General features: G+C 41.2%; 1 protein-coding gene across 2 annotated transcripts in view; it reads left to right on the forward strand.

Annotated features, from left to right (window-relative positions):
- The first annotated feature begins 12524 nt into the window (after nt 1-12524).
- prex2 (phosphatidylinositol-3,4,5-trisphosphate-dependent Rac exchange factor 2) overlaps nt 12525-26335 on the forward strand; it is a 97974-nt gene continuing 84163 nt past the window's right edge. The window contains exon 1 of one of the 2 annotated variants that reach the window (XR_005204946.1): nt 12525-12993. Coding sequence is in view for 1 of the 2 variants with exons in the window: in XM_037756849.1 (XP_037612777.1) it covers nt 12856-12993 (138 nt within the window). In the remaining variant the exon portion in view is untranslated. The remainder of the gene's footprint in view (nt 12994-26335) is intronic. The other variant, XM_037756849.1, reaches the window with a different exon arrangement.

Below are 26335 nucleotides of genomic sequence, written 5' to 3' on the forward strand. Positions count from 1 at the left end.
TGTCCGGTCAGTGTGTTTTCAGTTCAGGAAAGTTAATTATAACCTTTTTGGTTGCCTGAAAACGTCTTATTCAGTTCCCTCTCGTGTCACTTCTGGTTGCAAAAAAACAACATTGCGAAGGCCAAATACCAAGATTGCGACGAACCAAAATGACAAACATGAACCACATTACTGGGTGACGTCACAGTGACTACGTCCACTTCTTAAATACAGTTTATGGTCCCAATTGGAAAGGAAGAACATAATGAATCCAGAAAACAATAATGGAGTATTGTTCATTCAGACATTAAAGAGGACCTATTATGCTTTTGTGCTTTTCCCTTTCCTTTACTGTGTTATATCGTTTTTTTGTGCATGTAAAAAGTCTGCAAATGAAACCCAAAATCCACAGGGAGTTACTCTCCCACACAGAAACACTGATCCTGAACTGCCTGAAACGCCTTGCTTGAAGTCCCGTCTTTTCTTCCGTAACGTGGTGATGTCACCAAGTAATACATTTGCATAATACTTGCCTAGCGGCTAGTTTGGCCCACCCTTGTAATGGAAGTTTTCATATCTGAGTAGGCCAAAGTTAACCATGTACCTTCAGAGAATCTCAGGGCCTCACATCTAGCAGACCTTGTCACCATAAGCATTAAAACAGTGACCCGACAGTTTTATCTTCTGTGACTGTAAACAACAGAGGGCTGAAGTACTTGTTATGTCTTGTGATGCTCTGTTGTCTGTTCTGTGCTGACGCAATGATTCACTTTCTATCTTTCTCTTCTTTGCACTTATCTGTGTGTTTTGTATTAGTATGTATAAATACTGACTACTGTTGTGTTCGGGGCTCACTTGCCACAGTCCACTCAGGTGGCTGTGCTCGTGAGTCCATCTGCAGATGCTTTTCTTATTAGTATATGCTTTTTTATTAAATTTACTTGAAAGACAAGTTGTTACCTTGGTTTGTGTCTTGTTTTAACAGAAACTGCCACCACACCCTCAAACAAAGCTAATTAGAGCGGAGCTGGAGCGGATTCCGAAGAGTTTGGTTCGGTTGACCAATCACAACAGAGGGGGCCAGCCAACCAATTAGAGGAGCTTAAACAGAGCGTTTCAGACAGAGGGTGAAAAGAGGTGCAGCAGCACAGCCGGTATGGGAAAAATAAAGCGTTTTTTGAACATTAAAGCATGTAAACATGATCTAGTAGACACCCGAAATACAATCATGCACCTGGAAATGAGCAAATGAGCATATTAGGTCCTCTTTAAGAGCCCATTGAGCTCCTGAATCCTCAGCTTCCTGTTCGCTTATACCTCTATACCTCAAAGCCAGCTACCAGCTCTGTCAGTGCCTTGGCCGGGCTCCACCAGCAATCCCTCTGTGGAGCTTTAGGTGGCTCTCCCCTGTTATTCTACGCTTTCCATGCCTCCGTTTGATCCTCTACTTATCACCCAACACAGTGATTAAATGTCTAAGTCAACTGCCAGCCTTTTCCTTTTGTGATTGCATGGCAGCAGCACATTTTTCACATGCTTCTCTCCAGTGTCAACAGTGCGCCACCTGTTTTACACCCAATTACTGTACAACAGAACCCAAACACTCCCTGCTCCCTCCAAAGCCTCCATAGACATTACAGCAGACAAGACAGGAGGGCTGTTTTTTGACAACACCCACTTCAATGCACAAGAGATGTAGAAAGGGGTCTTAATTAAAGATAATGGTATTTGCTGAACACTAGTTCTCAAAACAGCATTGCAATAAATAGCTTGATGACTTGGGGATGGAGTTTAAGAAGCAGTGGGCTCATCGTCTCTTGCATTTAGTTTTATACTCAGAGCATCTTTGAAAGATTTATTGAGGATTCAAACTTGAGATTAATAGCCACGATGGCTTTGAGATAAAATGCTTTTTGTGCGCTTGTTGTGATTTAAGACATCATAGTAGATAGCCAGCATACTTTATAAATCCACTGTGAGTCTTCTTTCATTTTTTGACATAATAGAGTCAAGATTTTATGGATTTGCAGCCAGCCTTTCAAAAAACGGACTTAAGATTGTTTTATGGCCTTGATTCTTCAGGGCCTTTCCTGCACTTTAATGAGAATTAAACATGATGTTGAACTGATAACATATTTTAGAAATCCACTACATAAAATGCCGCATTATTTCTGCTTGGCTTTTATGGTGCAGTGTGTAGGATTCAGCAGCATCTAGCGGCGAGGTTGCAGATTGCAACCAACTGAAACTTCTCCTGTGTGCCGGCTCCGTGAAGAAGACCCGCTCCCTATGTAGCTATAAACGGCTCATTCAAAGGTAATGGAAACACAACTATTAATTTTTTTCAGGTGATTATACACTAAAGAAAACATACTTATTGTATGATATTATATTCCATTTCTGCCAATAGATCCCCCTAAATGCTAAACACTGTTCATTTAAAAGCATGGTTAAATTTGGTGTTGACAGTACTTTATATGCAGCACTAATCAGTCCAATTCACAAATAAGTCTATTTGGATTTCTGTAACTGGAGTTTGATAACAGTTAAAGAGGGAATAAGACGTTATTGGATCTACAACATGACTCCAAACACAAGTATCGCCACTATGTGGAATAACATACTGTACATTTCTTTGTCTGTGGATGACTTTTTGACAAATAAAAGGAATACATTTGTTCATGCATAGCCCATATAACAAGGAAAACATCTAATATTACTTATTTGGTATAATAACAATGGTCATTTCTGTATTTTGCCACCTTCATTAAATGTGCAAGCCCATGAGAAGGAAAAACATTTGCCAATTTTTCATTTATCATTATTATTTTTACATATATAGCAGTGTGGTCTGTGGGACCCCAAACACCGAGGAAGGAAAGTCAGTGTCAACAAACTCAAGGGTTAAAGTGATATAGTTTCCTATTTACTCTACATCTGTGAAGAGTACTTTATAAGTCCATCCAAGATGAGTGTGAATACATCTCCGGTTTAAACACCATAAAAATCCACATCTTTATTGGAAAATGTCGTCAAAACTTAAATTGAATGTGGTTTAAAGAGGGGTTTTCTGACTGAGCTATTTTTCAAAAATAACATAAACCCAGAAAGTGTTTTTGAGCACCGCGACAGCTGCACACAGGAGCATATTCATGAAATGCTTGCTTTGCGTTCCATGTGTATCATGTTCAGGGATTTGTGGGGAGAGTGAAAACGCTTGCATGTAAAGGCTGTCACGTTGGCTGCTCATTTAAGCATGACGTGTTGGGCACGGAGACGCAGGCTGAGGGCGACGCCGGGAGTCGGTGTGATGGTCTCGGTGTTGTTTTTAACACACAGGAACGTGGACCTGGGCGTGTGGCGCTGCTTTGGGCTGTGGTCTGCGGGAAGGTGAAGAACCAAGCATCTTTCTTAGAGCTAAGTCTAAAACGCTGTACAATCTTAGAGTGGCACAGAGGTCCAATAAATCACCATGTTGCTCTGTGAGTCTCGAACTGGGCTGAGGGGTGTGAATGAGCTCTTTGATAAGCATGTAGTCTGAGCTCGCTCTGGTTGTGGTGGGGATGAGGGGGCCTCTGGTGAAATTGTGGGGCTAACTGCAGCTCTTTGTGATGCCTTCAGGGCTTCTGCAGGATCTGAGAGATCCCAGCTGACCCTGAGCAGAGCTGTGAGTGCACATCTATGACCTTTTGACCCCGAGGGGAGAAATAAAGAAAAGGAGTTAAAGATGCTGCAGTCTGGGAGGCAGCACAAAGTGGACCATTTGGCAGCCAGTCACTCTCACCGTGAACGGAGAATTTAGGGGAAGATAATCTCAATGACAAGATCTTACGTTTGCAATCATCCATCATCGTGAGACATAAGATGAAACATGAGTTACACTAAGCTTTGCTCAGACATCTGCAGCCCACAGACTTCCATCTGCTGCATTACAAAGCACAAAGACTTGCTTACAGTAATAGAAATCAGTGAAGTTGGGGCTGGGAGGCTAAATGAAGAACAGGGGGCCTTGGCAGCAGAGCATAGTGGTTAGAGAATGAGAAAGGATGTCAAGGAATTACCAGGCTGATATCATATGTCGGTGATTCCCAACCTTTCTGGCTATTTGGCCCTTTAAAAGAATGATTTTCTTCCTGTATTATTTGAATATTTTTTAGAGGACTGGAAAGGTTAAACTATTCAGTAAGTCGCAAGGGAAAAAAAAGAGGAACATCTGAAAATAAATGTAACCGGGTGGTAAATCTATTTAAATGTAATTTTCCACTTAGGTTTGGTATAGTTGTCAAAGCTGTTTAAATGGTAAGACATGTGTTCTTTGTTGTTTTCTTTAAGTCTAAGTAAAATGCAGTGGTGTAATGTAACTACTCTTTACTCAAGTACTGTACTTAAATACAAGTTTGAGGTACTTGTACTTGAGTGTTTCCATTTTCTGATACTTAATACTTCTACTCTATTACATCTCAGAGGGAAATATTGTGCTTTTTACTGCATTTATCTGACAGCTTTAGTTACTTCACAGATTTATGTTTTATATTAGTAATCTGAATGACCTAATAAATTATGATATATTATTGTAGATTAAGTTGCCCAGCTGTGAAGTATTTAAGATTTATCACACCATAACCAGCTGCAATATTAATGTGATGTATACAGTAATGCATCAATAATTATAACCCAATAATATAACATATATTATTCTGAAATGGGCTCTTACTTTTACTCAAGTAAGATTTTGAATGCAGGACTTTTACTTGTAACAGAGTATTTTTACACTGTAGTATAACTACACTTGTTGGCCACAAGGTGACAGCATTGAGTCACATTACGGTTAATCCGCCAAGTGCATCATGGTGTTTCTTCATGTTTACCTGGAGATTTGCAGAGTGGAAGGTGCTGTGTGTAAATACACACATAGCTTGTAAAATATTGCAGTACAAATACATAAAAGACGTTATCTGTCCATATTTTAACGGGATGGTTTGATTTATAGGCGCTGTTGAAATTCATGTCCTGGAATCTTGGGCGCCATTCCTCTCGCTGTGTTGTCACAGTAGCATGGTAATGTTAGCATGCATAAAGCGTGCTATTGTACTTTGTTACTAGAGAAATTGTAAAGGTTTTACATAATTTGTTATCTCTGTTTTAAGGTAGGAAGACAATTCTTAAGGAGTGAAATCTCCGGGAAGTTCCACGTGGGTTTGGTGAAACTTGTTGGAATGTAAGTGTCCTTTTTATAATTATAATGTTACGTTGCAGGCTACATTCCCAGGTTATTTTTGTGTGCGTATGGGCTATTTAACAGGTTTTATTTTCTGTTTTCTGTTTATAATTCATAGCCCACTGCCATATTTTGTGTTCATTGTTTTTTTTCTTTGAAGTGTTGCTGCTGTTAAAAATGGCCAAGAGTCATAAAAGTGACTTCTCTGATCATAGGTTTCACTTTCTCCACGTTTTTCTCCTCAAATGTAGTTGACAACTATAGAATTCTGGTCTTATTCATATCTATCAACAAAAATCTTTTCAGATGGAGGTCCCTGAAGCGAAATCTTATCAAATCCGTGACAAAATGTGTACCGATTTAGGGGTCCTTGACACAAAAAAGGTTGAGAACCACTGCTTTAAAATAACTCAGGTGCTACACACTCTGTTGAAATGACCTGTTGCAAATATGGTCAATAATAAAATTAAAGCTACAAGAACCCTTGAACTACATCAATAATGTAATTTTGAATTGTAAAATGTTTCAAAATCCAATCTTGCAACCCTCCAGATTTATCAAGCAAAAGTTTAAATTCAGATTTATAGGTCCCCTTATAAATATTACGGAGAATAAGAGAGGGTGAACATTTATAGAGCGCTGGAAAATGTAATTAATTGTTGCTGAAATACCCTCCTAAAAAGATTTAATCACGGGACAAGACCAAACACAAGGTACAAAGGAGGCAGTGTGTAACTTAGATTTATTGCACACTGGGGAGAGCTGGGAATTGGATTTGTTTAATATTAAGGGCGTAATAAAAGTCTATAAAAACGTATGAAAAATGTAAAAATGTGTTTCACACAGCCAATTACAAATAAACACAGATGTAATTGAATTTATTCCAATCGTCCCCATTTAGTTCAATTGCCAAGTCTCTCCTCCAAAGTGATTTAGTGCCGAAGAAGAGTGATTATCACGCCTCCCAATTTTATTTTAACGAACATTCTCCCACGTTGCATAGAGATGATGCTTAAGTCTGGAAATTTGGACATTATGAAACTGTAGATTTGAAGAAGAGCAGAAAAGTGAGGTGAAGGTATATATATCGTTTGAATCAGATTAAATGATATAAAACTATTTTCTTGCTGCAAATCATTAATAATTCTAATCTCTTTCTTATACCATTTATTAAACACAGTGCCCCCTATGTCTGGTCCAAATTTATCATTTCTCGCTAGAGAGAGGGCTAATTTCTACCACAGCATCTCAGTATCATGCTGGGAATCATATACAGTAATGCTACTTATTACTTTATTACTGAATTTTGATTAATAGCTGCAGGGATGTAAGTGATATCCCTGGTAAAAGGGAATACCACTACTTTTTATTCACATCAGTCACTCTGGAAACAGAAACTTGGCCGAAAGAGGGGAAAAACAGGTGAGCTCCAAAACTTTAAGAATATTATATATGTACATTAGCAACACAGCAGGACTTTATTAAAGGGCTTATCTTGACTGCAATATGAACTAGTGCAAATTAACCACTATGCAGAGATTGTTACGACCTGAAGCTGGGTATGAATGGCCTTTTTGTGATACACATTTGCCCACTCAAGGCTGAAGTGCTGCCATTAAATAACACAGAATGACTTTCCTTGGCAAATATCTTGTTTTCTTTTTCTTAACTGTTATATGTAGCTGTTGTATCTGGCATTAAAATCGGCCAGGAAAAGGTTTTATCTGATTGATTAGCGTAAAGATACATGTTTTCCTACACTACAGCCCGGTCTGACAGGCCGTAATAGTTACCTACCTCAGCTTCCCCCTACATACTGTATCACCCCTGTACAGGAATAAATCAGAACAAAAGACAATACTTTGTTTGACTGCAGATGTGATGTAGGAATGTTGGTTTTGGCTGCCATAAACTGATTCACTGAAAGGCACATGGGTGGAAATAATGGCTAACATGTACATATCAGTGTAAATTAACACTGTTATCACCACTCATGTTTGATGTTAAGTGCAAATAATCAGAAAAAGGCAGCTGCTCATATCAGTCTGACACTCCTTTTCCAATAGGGAGAACAGAACACTTCCTGGCAGCGCTCGGCGAGGCACCGGCAGCACTAAACCACTAATAGAAGTTAATTCCACACACCAAAGTCACGGGCAATAAAAGCTGAAGGTCTGGAAATTTACCTGCACTGGAATGGCTAATATATAAAAACATAATTAAGTCGGTCTACCGCAACTGTTGTCAAGGTTTCTAAAGTTTTTGTCAAGACTGGGACCCAAATTTATCACATTAAGTGTCGGATTGGGACCCAGGCCCACTCATACTTTCAAGGGCTTTGTCAATAAATCGACTCATGAGACTACAGCTCTGGTTGATGGGAAACCTCCTTTTGATTCATAGCAGGATCAGTATTTAATCAAAACAACAGTGCTCTCTGGTGGCAGCAAAGAAACAGTACAGCACATAACTTTTTCTGGGGTCGCTGTAGCTCAGTGTGTAGAGCAATATTATGTTCCTGCAATAGAAGAGGCTGCAGGTTCAGGACCACATTTCTAGGACCACAGATTGTTCCACAGAAATACTGCTTCCTGTTCTGATCTCACAGAAATAGCCCACATGAAATGACCACGACTGCATTACGTAGTGGTGGCACGTAATGTGTTAAATTACGTACAGCCACCACAGAAACACTTTAGGTTTAGGCAACAAAAGTACTTTGTTAGGTTTAGTAAAGAAAAGATCATGGTTTGGGTTAAAATGTGTAACTTAGATATGAATTCATCTTAACTTTGCAAACTGCCTCACTGTTTGTAACCAGTCAGAAAACAGGAAAACAACCAGTCAGAGCCAAGCTGGAGCCTGCCATCGGAAGTTTGTGACCCGGCAGCCACGTTGAGATCTGTTGAGGAACTACCAAGCACCGCCCACCAGCCAGAGCAAACTTTCTCATTTTACAGCTAAACAGTACACTACAAGATGTTTCTGAAAACATTTCAGGCAAGAAATAGGCATTGCAGTAACAGAATATTGATTCATGTTTGATCAGCGCTGCCAAGTTTAACCGTTTGATCGGAGTTCACGAGTGATTTACAGCTTCCCTTGAATGAACAGCCAATAGGAACGCTCTTTCTCTGACATAACCTGTGTTTGACCAAAGTCTCCCATCACGGGCTTCACAGCACCCACTGCTCCTAAAAGGCTTAGGAGGGGTTAAATGCAGAGGTCAAATTTTGTGTACGAACCTGTATGTGTATAACAAATAATATAGTAATAACATGTCTTTTTTATCATCATGAAATACAACCAAAGCATGCAGTACCACCTTTAACCACCAGAGTATACTACATGTCAAGATTTACTCAAGTTTAAGAGCCATGTCCTCAGCACATCTCACAAAACTGACACTAACCAGTAATTGAGACATAAAATAGCTCCATAAAATAAAGACTCCCTCTGGTGCTGATAAATTAGGGCAGCAGAGATTGCTTTTTTCTCCTTTGGTGAATGTGCTTTTACATAAAGACTACAGTCCAGAATATGCTGAGATACACTGACAAAGAATTTCATGGGACAAAGTGTATGAATTTGCTGCAGAATGGAGTTAACTGGATCGCTACCTGTTGAAATGTTTAATCCTTAAATCATTATTGTGGGCTGCAAACAGCTTCCTTAAAATCCCCTCAAAAGGCTTTCAGGGATTGTGAAATTAAAGCCGGTTCTAGTGTTGATTGTGCTGCTATTTACCCAGGCGCTACATGACTCTGACTGTGTCTAATTCAATATATAAACACTTAACCAGCTTCTCAAGTGTTTGTTCCTGCACTGCAGTGGTAGCGAGGAGCAGGAAGGGACTTTGGATGTAGTTTTCACCTCTCAAGAGTGGAAATTCTGTCCTAATTAAACACACTCTGACTGATCACTGTTTGCATGTTTGTACGTCTTTGTGTGTCAATGCTTTTATAGGTTTTTTCTGCCTTTTTCCAATATAAGAAAATTGTATCCAAATTCCATGCAAACATTAACTGCCGTATGAGAAGATGATATTGCCTACAATTATTGCAACAGGACAGGATTCATACATTACCAACTTGTAAAGATGAGCTGTGGCGCAAGAGCATCTGCTTGCTTAATTAAGAGGAAGATCTTAATCTAAAAAAAAAAAAAAAAGGCAAAGCTACTTTGCCGCAGACAGGAAGCATTTGTAACACGGAAATTGCTGCAAGACATTTTCTTAGGTCACATACTGTGGTTTAGATTGTATTCTACAGTTTGTCTGTTAGAAAGGTCAAACTGTATCACTTACACTTAATTAGCACAAGTAGAGTATAGTAGTAGAGTATTTCTTTTAAGAAAAAAGGTCAAAATTCTCTGATTCTAGCTTCTTAAATGTGAATATTTTCTAGTTTCTTTACTCCTCTATGACGGTAACCTTAATATCTTTGAGTTGTGGACAAAACAAGACATTTGAGGACTTCTTCTTGGGCTTTGGGAAACACTGATCAACATTTTGTTTTACCATCTTCTGACATTTTATAGACCAAACAACTAATCGATTAATCGTGAAAATAATCGACAATGAAAATAATCATTAGTTGCATCCCTAGTCTGAATGTGTTTCAAAAGTAACCATGTCTTATGAATCACATTAAGGAGAGAAGATTCTCACGTGGTTCTTTGGGGCCCCTAATATCTAAGCTCTGGCTGGTGCAGAGTCCCAGAACATCACAGTCTGCAGTATCTTATTTCTCCTGCTATCTGTGTAACAAAAGTGTTTTTAAACATGTGTGCAAGCTCAACCACAGAGGAAACTAAAGTGAAGCGTCAGTCTGGTCATTATGAGAAGAGAAGGTCTTTAGGTCTGATGCAATGCAGACTCAGCTCTCTCCTTTAAGTTTACTTATTGTGTGTTTTTATCTGAAGAACTGATGGCTTTGCAAAGTACACAATTGGGTTCACTAAACAAACATATTAGTGTTAAGCTAATTTGCAACTTAATGATCTACGCGGAGGTTTTATGACTGAATTTCATGACTTCATTAACTGACTGCTGTGCTTTATTATGAGAAAGCAATTAAAGTAATGCAACATAATTCTCTTGCATGGTTAACTTTTGCAGTGACACTGGTGGTTTCAGCTTGGTATCGGCAGAACCAACGGTCCTCGACAAGGAGTTCTCAAACAAGTGAGGAGCACTTTATTTTCCCCATTATTTCAACACATACATTTCAGTTGAGTGAAACGGAGTAAAAGTGTAGGCCGTGCTGCTTTGTCTTTGCTTTTTATCCTCTTATCTTTACAGAAATAAACTGTAATTTTCCTCCAAGTGATCCTCACTTATGATCTCACTGAATGTGTCAGTAGTCTGTGAGGTTATAGGACCAGTTGTGGAAGAAGTACTCAGAACTTTTACTTAAGTAAAAGTAGTAATACTCTTTTACAAGTAAAAGTCCTGCTTTCAAACTCTTACTTGAGTACAACAGTATTAGAATTAGGGATGCACTGATCCAACTTTTTCAGTCCTGATAGCGATATCTGGGCTTTGGGTATCGGCCGACACCGAGTACCGATCCGATACAAGTGTTAATTCATAATTAATAAGCTGTATGCCTCACTATGTGGTCATTCTTTTATGTGAAAGGCAACATCAGGCTTGACTTTAACATTACTTTCCTAACTTTGTAAAACAAAATGTAACAAATAAATACATAGATATAAATTTACTGAATTGTTATTTATTATTAAAATAATAAATCGTACACCAGCAACTTGGTAAAAAATCTTCAAAATTAAGTGTAAACCTTTAATGCAGCAACAAATTGGTCAAAACTTAAACAGGAATTAAAATTCCAGTCTATAATGTATATAGTATATAAACATAGAAATTAATTGAATAGATCGGCCCCATTGTCATCGAAATCCGATCCAGCTGTTTGAGTCAGTATCGGCCCGATATCCGATATCCGAAAAGTACTTATTGATTGTGTCAATAATATGTATTAAAGGGACTGTTTGTAACTTCTTACACGTATAAATCAATCGCGTGTGGCTACGCTGTTCAGACTCAAACTACAACACAAACTACACGGAAGCACCAAAACCACAAAGTTATATCTAGTAAAGCCTGTCTTGCAAAACAGTGTTTGCCTCGGTCGGAGGACGCGGGGGAGACCATAGCTTTGGTCTCCAGGGCCGGAGTCTCTATTGTACTCTGCTCCTCTGCTCCTCTGCCTGCCTGCCTTCACTCAGTTTGATCCACCTCTACATGTGCATGCGTGCACACTACACACTGCAGAAGACTTAGTTTAGCTCTGAGAATATCTAGTGAATGTACAGTGGACGTTTGTGCAGAAATAAATGCTGCAGTTCCTCCAGACCAACAGAGGTTTCCCGTGTCTTGTGAAGTGACGGGGCTCCGCAGCGAGTTACTTTATCGGCCTTGAACCGGGTGCCGGTGACCGGGTTCCTCAGGCCGCGACGGATGCTCGTTCACTTTCAGTTAGAGCTTGCACGCGGGCGAGTGCGAGCAGCAGGACGCTGACTTCCGTTGACTTAACGGCCACAGGTGTCGCTGTTACAACCAATTTCTGATTCTTTGAAACAGTCACTTTAAATTATAGGAATATAATAATTGCTGCATTATTGTATACACCACATCAATATTGCAGCTGGTTATGGTGTGGCAAATTTCAAATACTTAACTGCAGGGCAGCTTAATCTAAAATAAGATATCTTAAAATAATTCAGATTATTAATATAAAAATATGAATCTGTAAAGTAACGAAAGCTGTTAGATAAATGTAGTGTAGTAAAAAGTACAATATTTCCCTCTAAGATGTAATAGGCTAGTGGGGTAGAAGTATAAAATAGCATGTAATGGAAATACTCAAGTAAAATGCAAGTACCTCAAAATTGTACTTAAGTACAGTACTTGAGTAAATGTACTTAGTTACATTACATAACTGTAAAGGACAATAGATCTGTGAACATGTTCCTGTCTTGTCCAGGACTCAGGAGTGTCAAGTTAAACAGAGATGACAACAACAATCCCCAAAGTACAGTAATTGTTCCTTCAAAGTAAAAGGATAAATCAAAAATAAGTATTATAAAGCATCAATTCCAATCAATACCTTTAATTCTCTGCATGTAGTTATCACCAGCAATTATAATCGACTCTAAATAATCTGTATGATGATGAAAAAAATGTGGTTAAATGTGTGAGCTGTTTTTTTTCCCCTCAAAACCTGTTGCTGTAGTTTTATACTGAAAGCAGCAGCGTGCACTGTGGCCAGCTTGACACATGGTCCTCCTCTTTGCATTGAAGGCTGTTTGTTGGGAGGCTGGATTAGGATGATTTTAGGAGTCACATGGACTCAACTTTCTAAACTGGTGTCCACTTGTTGCCCACTCTTCAGTCACGCTCCGTGGGAAGCTGTTGTGTCGTTTCCATCTGTGTTTTTTAACTAGTTTTTACGCATTGTTTTTCTACTATATTCGTGGACTCTCCAGTGCAGACACCGGTTGCTCTCTTCAGTGTTTCAACAATGCTGCAAACTTTCGCAACTAAAACCTGTTTTGTGATGTGTAACTTTTATCACAGGAAATAAGTTTTTTTTGCATTTTTTTTTTTGCATTTTTTTTTGCATTTTCACCCCACCATGACAGAGGAGAGCAGAAGTGAGCACAGAGCCGAAAGCGGGAAGGATTTGGAGAAACAGCTCCGGTTACGCGTCTGCGTCCTAAATGAACTCCTGAAGACTGAACGGGATTATGTCGGGACACTAGAGTTTCTCTCGGTGAGTTGTGACATGCATTTGAACCAGAAACGTGCACATTTTACTCAAATAAAGCAAACAAACAAACAAAAACAGCCAGCCTGTTTAGTATGCATGGTGCATCAGGCTGCAGAGCAAGAACCAGTCCACTATAAGTGTGTTTATAACCTGTGCAAACTCCCCCTTCATGTCACTGCAGCAGGATGTCTAACATCATGATTTACCTCTCTCAACCCTTTGATTGAGATATTAACTTTTCAGATTGCAAGTGAGCATGGCACAGCTTTAGTTCTTGCACAGCCAGTGTGATGTTTAATCCCCTTTCCCAGTCTGCCCATATAGGCTGTTAGAGGCTCATACTGGTTTGTCTGGTCAGAAACTATTGAAAGATCATTTAAGATTAGAAATGCAGAAAAAAAACACAAATCACTTTTTTTTTTTTTTAAATGACCATATTCTCATATATTGTTTTTACTGTTTATGCATTATGGTGTAGTTCACCTCAAAGTTAGAGTATATCAGTCCAGATTGTTGTACTCACCGTTACAATCATTCCATATTAGGAAGAAACTGTTAATCTGAAGGAGCGAAAGAGGTGAAATTCATCAAACAGAACCCTTTGATGGAGATATTAACTTTTCACATTGCAAGTATGAAATTGGGAGAGCAGGCACATACAAGAGGCATGGCACAGCTTTAGTTCTTGCACAGCCAGTGTGATGTTTAATCCCCTTTCCCAGTCTGCCCATATAGGCTGTTAGAGGCTCATACTGGTTTGTCTGGTCAGAAACTATTGAAAGTAGTAGATCATTTAAGATTGCAGAAAAAACACAAATCGCATAATTTTGTCATTTTGCATATGATCTGTCCATTATTCTGGATGCTGCGTTGACAAGAAGTACATTTTTCCACTTTCTTTCTATATGAAGGTTTGGTATGATCCCTACTAGGCAAGATCAGAGTGTTTCCTCATCACTGGCCATTATTTATTCTATGTGCATAGACACAACTGTTGTATATGTGTGTTTTTGAGAAGCAGAAGAAAGAAATGGAGGCAGAGAGAGAGAGGTTTTTCTCCTTGACTCTTTTAAAATGAGACCATATTCTCATATAAGTTTTTACTTTTTATGCATTATGGTGTAGTACACCTTGAAGTTAGAGTACATCAGTCCAAGTTGTTTTACCCACCTTTACAATCATTCCATATTAGAAAGAAACTGTTAATCTGAAGGAGAGAAAGAGGTGAAATTCATCAGGGAAATTTATATAAAGACATCTGTATTTCTGCTCACCCTGTCTTTGTCACACTCAGGCTTGTAACTTGCGCTGTACATATGATTACCCCACTTCTCACACACAGCCTTGAAAATTCAGTATGAGTGCATTTTGCTGCTTCCTTTGCCAACTCCTGATCAAATCCAGAAGTGTGGGGGGGAGCTCTGCCAAGGACGGCACAGGTGGACTCGAATGAAAACCACCGGAGCTGGCGCTCAGCTGGCAACACATCTCCGGCTGCACACTGAGTGTAACGCCGGAGTTGTCACTGTGTACTGTTATTAATCAAGTCTTTTTTGACAAAGACAGTTGTGGCTGTTACACTGATACGATGTGACCTGGACTATGGGTTTGGATGACTTCCACTGTATTTTCTCAGCAGTTTCAGCTTCTTAGTGCCATGGGAACTTTGCAGGCAAGTCAGGTCGAATGGGCGCCTTGTTGTGTGTCATTAAGAGTGCTATTTCCCAGACCACATGTATGAATGTGTACACCGTGACCTCCCTCCCACTTCCCAGATGTTTCCAATGGAGGACAGAGGGACCAGGGAGGGGATGGAGCAGCTCTATCTTAACCTTTCTTAGAAGTGGCATCACTGGAGAAACGGAGGAGGCGATTACACGAGGGAATGTGTCCTCTGTCCTGGTGGTGGGGGTTTGGGGAATGCAGCCACCCCTCCTTTATCTCCCCTGTGGTGCTGGAACTGGGATTCATTTCAGAAAGTGACTGATCCTTACAAGGCAACTCTGTTCCGTCCCGGGGAATGTCGGGATGGATGCGTCAGATTGAGATCTGACAGTGAAAGGTTGTTGGTTTAGCTGTGTGTTGTGTAGCTGATGGGGAGCTGGATGATGATGATAATAAAGAAGCTGGAAAGTGAGAGAAAAAGACAAAAAGGTCACTATTATCTACTGTCTTATCGTCTGGGAGGTCATTGGGAGTAGTGAGGAAGATACTCAGGATGATCAAAGACAGCCCCACTGGGGAGAGGGGTCATAACTGAGACTTTCATCTGATCACACACGGTGACCTCCCCCGCTTCTTCTACTGCCACGGTAGAACCAGTTATGAACCACACACAAGTTTTCTGTGTGTCTAAAGGTCCGAATGGAGGGCGACCCGGCCCCCCTCTGTGTGACTCCCTGGTGGGATAATCCAGGGGACTCTGAGTACCAGCAGAGAGACGGTTGGACGGGATATTGCTCGAGGGGAGAGGGGAAAAGGGTAGAGCTGATCATGCAGTAGATATTGCCAGGAGGGTGAAGGGTAGCGGGGGGAGTCTCCGCTAACGGCTGGGCTTGGTGCCTCCTCTTGTAAACCATATTTCCTGGAGGAGGAATTCCTCCGAGGTTAGGAAATGCTGGGGAACAATGAGGCTCCGGTCAGTAGCCAAAGTTGAACTGTAGAGCAGAGATTGTTGCTGCTGATCCGTGGGACCAAAACACAATGCACCTCATGCGTACCTTTACTATTAAGGTAGTGGAAAACAACATGGATGATTAGAGCAATTTGTCCCCAGGAGAGCCTATTGTGTAGCTGTACCGAACCCCTCGTGGGAAAATATGCAGATTACATCTTGGAGGTGTCAGTACTGGAAAGTCTAAATTTGACTTTCTCTGGATTAAAGCGCCACTTCTTAAACTGCATGTACTAAACTTCCACAGGAGTCGGACAGTGAGAGGAAGGCTCCGGGGAAGCTGTTTGAAATATCTCAGGCCTGTCTTACATAATGAACAATTATAGCTAGATATAGTGGGCGGCGGTGGACACTGGTGTTTATCTTGGACGGCTACGAGCCAATAAAACGACAGTCATTCTTAGAAATGTCTCAATGAGGGGAACAAATCAGGACATAATGTAAACAGTCATTTTAATGAGGCCTTCGCCTTTCTGCAGTTTTTGTTTTAATCACGTTGTCAAATGAAATACTTCACATTGACACTGTTCGCTGTTGATGGAGACATTTGAAAGCCATTTGCTTGCACGATAAGCACTTTTGGAGGCAGAATGCAAGAATGGACAAAGGAGGGGATCTTTCATGTCCTGCTTCTGGAGGGAGATCTGAGCCACAAGTTAACTTAATGTATTCCAAAGAGCTTTGCAGTGCATTAAGTGGTCCCTCAGCTGCTCCTTTCCTCCTCCAAAAAAAGCCTGTCGAACTACGAAGCAACCACAGAGTGTGATGTTTAAAACATTTTTAATCCCTTGCATAAATTGAAATTAAATAAATGTGGTTTGAGACATTGTAATGCTGTGGAATCTCACTACACTCTTACCTTTCTCTTAAAAAAACTACTAATCATCAAGGGGTGAAATTTAGGAAATATTACATGTGTACTTTCACATCTTTTAAATACAGCTGCATACGATTACCCCAGGCTTTATGTGGAGAGGTTATTGGTCAGCAAACATGATGGTGGTCACTTTAAGTCAGTAGTGTCTTTTCCGTGAAAATGTCTGCAGGAAGTCGGGGAATCATAATGGAGAAAGCAGTCGCTAAGAAGGATAATTTACTGGCTCTTAGAAACCCAGGTGTTCAAGTGAACCCTGTGAGTGTGTATTTGTGTATAGAGGTTCCACATCTCTCTCTTGCAGGCTTTGGATTTGTTTACATCTTGGCCAGGGCGGTTAGATTGGCCTAGCAGCAGCCCAGAAGATTTCTTTTTCGCTTGTAACATATGACTAGTGGGCAGTCCTGAAGGAGGTCAGGTCAGGGGTCAGGGGTGCACGACGAGAGGGTTCATATGCTACGGACAGACAGCTGATGACCCCAAAGGTCACGACCTCTTGTTCCTATTCCCTTCCTGTCTGTTAATCCGTCGGCTTCATGACAACATCCAGCTCCCTCCTGTGTTCTGATGGAAACAGGAACAGAAGACGCTGATGGTCAGTGCATCCTGATTTGATGAAAACACAAACAAAAAGTGGGTAAACAGAAAGCTTTCCAGTATGGAGGCATGTTTTATTTATGTTGGAAGTAAAAAATAAGCTATTGTACTTTTTAGTTTTGAATAAATATCAAATTAACTTTAATTAAGGGAAGTTTGGGGTCCCCTGCTGGAGCTGTTGCCCCCGCGACCCGATCCCGGATAAGCGGTTGAAGATGGATGGATGGATGGATGGATCAAATTAACTTGGATGAATTTAACTACAAATATTTACCACAAAGTATTTTGTGAGTATTTTTACTCACAGTAAATTGTTCATGTTTTGGGGGTCAGAAGCCAGAAATGTTAAGAGCGGTTGTCTGGATCTGTTGGAGGAGGAGGAGGAGGATCTGCTGGGTCAAAGAGGGCAAAAGCAGAAGTTGTTTATGTTAGCGTAATGAGACTGACACCACGTGATATAGCCCCTCGTATAGATTCGACTAAGCTATTTAAATAGCTTTTTTAAGTGACAGATCAGATAAGATTCAACATGTGTGCTCACATGATGCTGGTGTGTTTGGATTGGGCGGTTTTGAGAGCTTAGAGTCCGCCAGTGGCCATTTACTGTTGCTTACATTAGCCAGTCTCCATAATGGGCTGCATTTGGTGATAAGAGATTCCGCAGGGAGCCGTGTATTCACATAGGCTGCCGTTTCTGCCCTGATTACCCTCGTCTTTATTCCTTAATTACTTCCTTCATTCATCTATGATCGCCCCATCATACTTTTCCATACCTCTAATGTTTTCATATACCTCAAATCTCTCTTTATGGTGCTCTTTCTTTCTTGTTTTTCGCCACCGTGTTCCAGAGGGAGCAGCGACTGCACATGGTCCATCCATTATTTTGGATGCTGCGTTGACAAGAAGTACATTTTTCCATTTTTCCACTTTCTTTCTATATGAATGTTTACTATGATCCCTACTAGGCAAGAGCGGAGTGTTTCCTCATCACTGGCTATTATTTATTCTATGTGCATAGACACAACTGTTGTATATGTGTGTTTTTGAGAAGCAGAAGAAAGAAATGGAGGCAGAGACAGAGAGGTGAAATGTTTTTCTCCTTGACTCCTTTAAATTGGATTTGGTCAGTCGCTGCTCTCTCAGAATACAGACACTTTCTCTCTTGTGTCTGTGCCCAGTGTGAGGCCCCTGAACGGATGATGTGGCTCACTTGCATTTCAATTTCACACCACATGCCATTACACAAGCGACCTGCCTGATTATAAGTGTAAATGCATCTAGTTTGATCAAACTGTGTTTATTTTGTGCCTTTTTAATTTTGTATGTGTAGTATCAGTAGATGCATTGTGTGCGTAAATCTGTTAAGCAACCCCATCTAAAAGATAAATCTGTCTTTAACCAGCTTGAAGATGAATGATAGTGAGGATTATCTAATTCATTAATTAACAGAGCCCTCTCCTGCTCAGACTTTTGCATCAACCTTGAGTCCCATATCAATAAAAACTGAGTGGGATTATTCTGCTCAGTTCTGCTTTTCTGTTTTGCAGGCCTTTTATTTTATTCATTCATCTTTACAAAAAAAAGAAAAAGATTTAGCAATTTCCTAGATGCAGCAAATGTGATTACCATTGGGGAATATTCAGTAAGTTGCGGAATTACTGGAAATATTGAATATGGTAATGTTCAGTGTGAGGCGTGAAAGTTAATGCAATTCGATTTAAAGGATTGTTGCTGCTTGCGGCTTGGTGTTGAACCTCAATCATTTGGGTGACCAAAATGTGCACTGAGAGTTGAATGTTGAAACAAACCTTTGTTTTCGACATTCATAACACTGTAACGCTGCTTTTGTTTAGACAACGTTTCACCTTAAAAGTTCTATATATGGCATTAGTATAGCAGCAAACAACTATTAGTATAAAGATATAGAGGAGTAATGTCTACCTGAGCAGAGAATAGTCGTTCTCCCTCTGTGTGTATTGTAATCTGAGCTTCTCTGTGCTTTGTTGACATTGCCGGGCCGGCCGTGTGTGCCTTTTAGTATATGTGAGCGTGCCTCACTTGGTAGCTCACGGCCGCTGCTCTGTACTGCGCTCATACGGTGTTGCGAAAGTGTAGCGCCCACCCTCCGGTTCCCTGTCTGCAGTGACGACGTTGTTTGCAATGTTCGTGCTGTTAGCACCATTAGCTGTTACCTGCCAGCTCAGCCTTCTCCACGTTGAGAGCCATGTGGAGGCAATAGTTACACTCTGAATAGAGTACCTTTAATAAATCTGGCTTCTTTTGTCAAAGGAATAGTTCAATGTTTTGGGAGATTCTTGCAGAGAGTGAGATGAGAAGACCGATACCACGCTCACATCTGTACAGTAAATATGACACTGCTGCTGTTTAGTTTATCTTGCTGATTAGCTTGGCCTCCAAACTGCTGCTGCAGCTAGAAAAATTCAGTGTTAGAGAAAAACAAACTTTTGCTTTTGTTATTTATGATCTACTGTCTTTTACACTTTCTTTCTGTCAGTGTAAAACATGTTTAAGTCCCTCAAGAAGGTCCTTGCACTGTAGAGAGTTCTCTTGCTTTTGTCTCAGAGGCCATTTTTCAAGCAGGATTTCCTTCCTTCCTGGCCCTCCCCGTCTTTACATTGTGCTGCACGTTTCCTGCTCCAGCACGCACACACTCGCACACTTCCCCCACGGTCTCCGCTGGGCCAGGGAAAAAGGAGAGCTTTGCCACAGATGCCCACTTGGCAACAGGGAGCTTCATTACACAGGCGATAGGGGGCTGCAAGGACCCCTGCATTGAATCCATGAAGTGGATTTTAGCTCAGGAGGCAGAGGTGGTGCTGTCCTGCTGCACAGAGGAGAAGGCGGCCTTTGATTTGGCCAGTGCCAGCTGCCTGGTCACATGGTGCTTACGTGCGACGAGTAGAAAGAGTGGCGGGACTACGGTAGACACTTGTCAGGACGTTCATGGAGTGTGAAGGGGTCATCATCACAAGGGGGCCTGTGTTTTAGCTGGCATGCTCTGCCGCAGGGAACACACAACAACACACACAGACATGCACACACACTTGTTCAGATCAGTATGCCAGCAGCGTCTGTGTAGAGCTCTCAAACCCCTCTTCAGCATTGCCATGATTCTGCGTGACACCTTAAAAAAATGACACCAGGTTTGCAAAATGAATTACTGTCTTTACATTTTCAAATCTGACAATTTGGATGAATTGTCCCCAGAATATGTTTAGACAAGTTTGCATGTTTTCTCTCTCTCTCTGTGCTTTAAACTCACACTTTCCATGCCATTCATGTCTCTTGTCCATCCAGCATTTCTGGGCTCTGAATCCATAAACACCCAGAGCTGCCTGCCCAGCCAGACATGATGGGAAATTCCACTTCACTCTAAATTATTTAATTAAGCACTTGAATGGGATTTGCTATAGAAGCTCTGAGAGTTAGACAAGTGTCTCTCTGTCTTAAAGCATGCCTTGTCCACAGACATCCTTTTCATGTCTGTCTGTATTCTTTCTTTCCATTTCCATTTTAATTTCAGCGCCTGACCTGAAACTATTTGTCCCTAGACAGTAAGTAAGCCTCTACTTTCCACTTTTTAAGCCTTAAACTGGCCTTTCACATTCTTTCTTAGTCTCAAGTCACGGCATGTGTGCAGTTAATTTAGTTTCACACGTGAAGGGATAACTTGATAGCTGAAAAATTACCAAGAATATGAGGTCTAAAGTCTGGCTTTCTACATCCGACCCTAATTGAATATTGTGCGCTTTTGAATACGATATCTTTAGGAGGAAAGCTGCCACCATATCATGATAAACTTTGAGGAGAAATTATGACATTTGGGGTGTTGTTGGGGAGGTTTGCTAATAACTGGAGGTCAGATGAGTTTAAGTTAGGGCTATCAATCGATTAAAATATTTCATCACGATTAATCGTATGATTGTCCATAGTTGAGCGTGATAATCGCACACTTTTATCTATTCAAAATATACCTTAAAGGGAGATTTGGCAAGTATCTAACGCTCTTATCAACATGGGAGGTGATAAATATGCTGGCTTTAGGTAAATGTATGTATATATATATTATTGGAAATCAATTAACAACACAAAACAATGACAAATATTGTCCAGAAACCCTCACAGGTACTGCATTTAGCATAAAAAATATGCTCAAATCATAACATGGCAAACTCAAACCCAACAGGCAACAACAGCTGTCAGTGTGTCATTGTGCTGACTTGACTATGACTTGCCCCAAACTGCATGTGATTATCATAAAGTGGACATGTCTGTAAAGGGGAGACTCGTGGGTACCCATAGAGCCCATTTTCATTCACATTATCTTGAGGTCAGAGGTCAAGGGACCCCTTTGAAAATGGCCCTGCCAGTTTTTTCTCGCCAAAATTTAGCGCGAGTTTGGAGCCTTATTTAGCCTCCTTTGCGACGAGCTAGTATGACATGTTTGTAATGTTTGTTGTTTGCAATTAGTGGTTTCCATTCTTGCTTATTTCAAAGAATAAGTGGATTGAATTCAGCTGAGGTTTTATACTGTTCTGATGCAGCCATGTTGGCGTGGTGCCTCCTGCTCTGTCCATTCACAGACAAAAAGAAAGGCATGATGAGCAGAACCCTGGCAGGAGGGGGTATTTGCACGGGTGGGCAGGCTCTCAACAGTTGTGTGCTTGGGGAGAAACTGGCAAGGCAGTTGTTCAATTCACCATTGACAGCGTCCGGTTCTAAGTGTGAGAGAGGCTGACGCTGCAGGTTTCCTTTTCTCTTGCCAGCCCTGCTGAGATGGATGGCAGCGGGGGGCTCCAGCGGACAATCTGGGAGCCTGAAGCAGTAATCAAATGAACAATCTGGGTGTGTGACAGTCATGCTTGGGAGTGCAACACAGATTGGGTAGACTGATGATTCTGCTTAGTCACCTTGCAGATCAATAGAGGGTGCTGGTGTGTGGCTCTGAAGGGAATTGCCACTTATCAGTGGGTAATGGTTTGCTTGGCTGCACATGGAGATTGGAGAAGCATGGCAGGTTAGGTTCTCTAAAGAATAACTCTCATCTACTGGAGCCGGTCTCACTGCTTCATGTCCAATTTCAGTCAAGTCAAAAGATCTTCCTAATATGCGGAAGATGCCCGGCGCCGTTTACAGCGCTGCGATGGGTGAAATTGAACAGGCCCACAGCCCGTCCGGTATTCAGTTTAACGGACATGACCTCGAGCATCATTTCATGCCGTGTTCATTTCACTCTAGTGCAAGTAGCTCACCAGGAGTCAAGCGCAGACATTGGACACAGACATATTCATTAGATGAATTGCTTCATTCCAGCTGTTTATGTATTGCCTTAGGTACCAGGGTCACTGAAAGGACAAGAATAACATCTAAGAGAAGATTTATACCCTTCGCATACAATAGTCCTTGGAGATGCTTTAAAGCGCAACGTCGGTCTTCACTTTTCCTTTACAAGACAGATTTTTCCTGCCTTTTCAACAAAACTATAAACTTTCACATAGTATTCTAATAACTATCTGTTTTGTCTTCAAAGACAAATGAGCTTTTGTTCAATCGATGAACCTGTAAGATGAATACTCACTATGTTCTCCGTTGTTAATTAAAACCAGAGAGCCTGTGCAGATGAGCTCTAATAGCCACTCCCAAGATAGACATATTAACATTCCCCGCTACATTAAGAGTGTCTGTTTCCTGTATACATTCCCGGTGGAGAGAAGCAGGCCTGTTTGGGAAGACTAGCCCGAGTGTCTAATGCGATGTGAAGCCCAGGATGACTCCTGGAGGTGTCACTGGGACCTGTTGAAGACAGGAGAGGGCCTGGCTTATGGGAGAAAATCACTACAAAGAGCCCTTTTTCTCTCTTTTCGGATGTTCCCCTGTGTGCTCTCGGCGTCGGAGACTGACTCTGTTTGTCTCTGGTCAGGACTTCTTGGCGGAAGTTCAGTTATTGCTTGCCAGGAATTTGGTGTGTGTGTATATAGGTGTGGAAAATTTAACCCTGTAATGTTGAATTCCGGTTTTAAAAGCAGTTCCTCTGTGCAGGAAATATGGTAAAGGCACCATATCCTCCCTGCAGGGTTGTCGTGTGAAGAAGGCCAAACAAGGCTCTCTTTTTCTCTTCCCTCTCTACTTCCTCTCTATCTTGTTTTATGTCTGCCTTGTCTCTTTCTATCTCTGCTGCTCTCTCATTTTCTCACCAGCACACACACACACACACACACACAGCAAACCCAGAGACTCAGGTGTTTCGAGAGCTTTGCCTGAGGGTGCCGAGCTGCTAGCGCACCTGTTACATGTCATCCTTAAACTGTTATCACAGTGCTTTACTTTTTCGTCTGCCGTCCTGGGGGACAGATGTATAGACAGACAGAGAAACACACACACACTCACATACTGGAAAAGACTGTTAATGAGCATACCTTCACAGTCTAGTGCTTCACTACAGTGGGCTTTTTTGTGTGGAAACCGTTGTTTGTGTCTCCATCTCTGGCATCGGATGGTCTTCGCCTCCTCTTTTTTTATTTGTTAACAAGAGAGTATTGTTTCACAGATGGTGGATTAGAAAAACACGGAAGTACATGAGTGTTGTTGTATTCCTATGCTTTTTTTATCCGCTAAATATAAATCATAGTGGAGAAATTCAGAAAACACAGGATGTTTGTATGTGTGTTTGTTTGCCAGCTCTCCAATCAGGACAACAAAGCACATCAGTGAATCATCAGAGGACAAAAGAGGCAGTTTGTCCAATAGACTCTGAGAAAGGCCTATTCATTCTTCCAGAGTTTATACTGGTGGCCAGTGCCAATGAACTCAGATTGGACCTATTTCAATTGTTCGCAATAGATCCCACATCACCGCACTTTGGTAGCAGAAGAAGTTTCAAAATTGTGCTGACTACATTGTTTTTACTCTTTTTAATATAACCGCTTCAGTACTTTTAATTTCAAGGAGAGCATAGTGTTCTACAGTTAACCCAATCGATCCACAGGGACCTGAAATGGTTGTATTGCATGTAATATATCAAACAGGCCCTGTGTGCCTGCCTGCTCCTCCAATAGTTTTAACTTGAATGCATTAGCAGATGTTAGGGGGCTAGCTTTGTACTTGATTCAAACTAATTTCTGTAGCGTGGGAGCAGCTAGATAGCTTTTTTTTTGTTTAATCAAAGTAATTTGCTGCATGGTTTTGCTCTTTTGGCTCTGTTTAGTGCTCTTTTCCTCTCTGGGTTGGATTTGTATTCCCATCACAGCCTCATTCTGCTGGCTCCCCTCACACTTTCTTCATTCTCTTTTCCACTCACTTCACATTCACGTTAGCAGTCTTATTTGACTATAGCACATGTTCTGGTTTGGCAAACACACTTTATATTAAAGCCTAAAAATGTCCATCATCTCTTGTTATGTCACTGTTAGTTTACGTGTTTGAGGAAGCAAGTGACTAAACCCGTCTGGTGTGATTCACCCGTTTCATGGACACAGAGATCAACATATACAGTAGGAGTGGCTAGCCTTCCGTCGATTGTATCTTTCCAATCTCGTCCCCAACTAGGTTGGCTCAGCACACAATCTGTCGGCATGGAAACAGCCCTCCAGCCAGCCTGTCACCCCTCTGCCTTTCCTCCCTATATGACACTAAAGTCCAAGTGTGATTAGGGCTTTTGCGGTGGAAGAATTTCCGCTGCGGTGACAATGATTGGCTCAACAGCGCCATATGCGATATTATCGCCTTTTTCTTTGCAAATTACTTAATTTATTCAGATTTTATTGCTCTATAAATAAGCTTTATTGTAAGGCTATTATTATGTATAGTGTCGCTTTATAAATGACAAATATGTCTGATAATGATCAGTTTTAAAACGTATTAAATACTTGTTTATTGTCTAATGCAGGACACAGAAGGACAATGAGGCGCAGCATTTTATTTTGAGCTGCGTGTGGTTGCAATGATACGGAATATCCGCAGAAGTTAAAATGGCGACACAAGGTAGAGTGCTTGCTCTGGATGAAGGGAAGGCCAACGCTCGTAGGGAGAGAGGACGGTCTATGTGGATTAATTTCTCCTCTATTATTTATATTTTGGTATTTGTCCCGCCCCTCCTCCATTGTGATTGGACGGCTGGCTAAAAGTGACGGTGACGACGCAGTGTTTTACCCAAATCTGAACATTTTTCAACTCTCTGCAACCAGAAAAAACACCAAACGTGCAGTGCTCAGCAGAATAGAAGCTCAGCTTCTCGTCACGTTGCTGCCCTTTGTAGCAGAGTGCAAATACGTGGCGAATTTAAAAAAAGAAAAAACGTCAACATAGCAGTGGTGGCGCTTGCTTGCCATCCACTGCAGTTGGCTTGTCAATAGCGCGGTATTGCAATATTGTGGATATAGCGACAGCCCTAGGTGTAATTTCAACTACCCAGAGCAAAAAGCGTATGTCAGCAAACTGTAGTTATTGGGCGAGCTGTCACTCATAGATTGAGGCTGTTTTCCTCTCTGTCCAGTCATAGTAAGTCGGTGATGGAAAGGTCTATGATGTGGCCTGCAACTGAAACTGATTTCAGTCTCCTGATTTCAGTTTTATTAGTGTGACAGTAAAGCTCAGGTTGTTATCATATCGGAGCATTACTGCGTCAGGCAGCACATCCGTGATTTCCACCACCACGGCTTGGTTGCCCCGCAGCATGCGAGCTTGTGTTGATTAATGGCAGGTAGGGCCACACACAGTGATTGGACCAATCTATTCATCACACCCATCTGCTCTGTGGAATAATGAAAACTTTAATGGGATTTTAATGTGTAGTCCCCTCTCAGCCATCAGAGTGACAATCCAGGTGATTATACCTGGGCCCCAGGGAACAAAATTACTTTCTGACAGGTTTTTTTTTCTCTTGTTGAACGCTGTTGATACACGATTAAGGATATAAAATGTGTGTTTATATCCAACAAGTAGAAAGGAAAATGTCTGATGCAGAAAAGAACAGCCACTGCTTAATTCCCTTGCCAAAAATAAGTTAAAGTTAACCTGTTGTTTACCTGTGTCCATCTCAACAAATGCCCACACAGGCTCCGTTTGGTTCGCTTGGAAACGGTCCGAGACCACCTCTCACAAGCTGTCTCGGACTAGTTGTTTTGGTCCACACCAGAGTACGATTACTGCATTCCCAACTGCCCAAACGAACCAGGGGTTGA

This window comes from Sebastes umbrosus, chromosome 21, assembly GCF_015220745.1.
Source record: "Sebastes umbrosus isolate fSebUmb1 chromosome 21, fSebUmb1.pri, whole genome shotgun sequence".
NCBI classification, from domain to species: Eukaryota; Metazoa; Chordata; class Actinopteri; order Perciformes; family Sebastidae; genus Sebastes; species Sebastes umbrosus.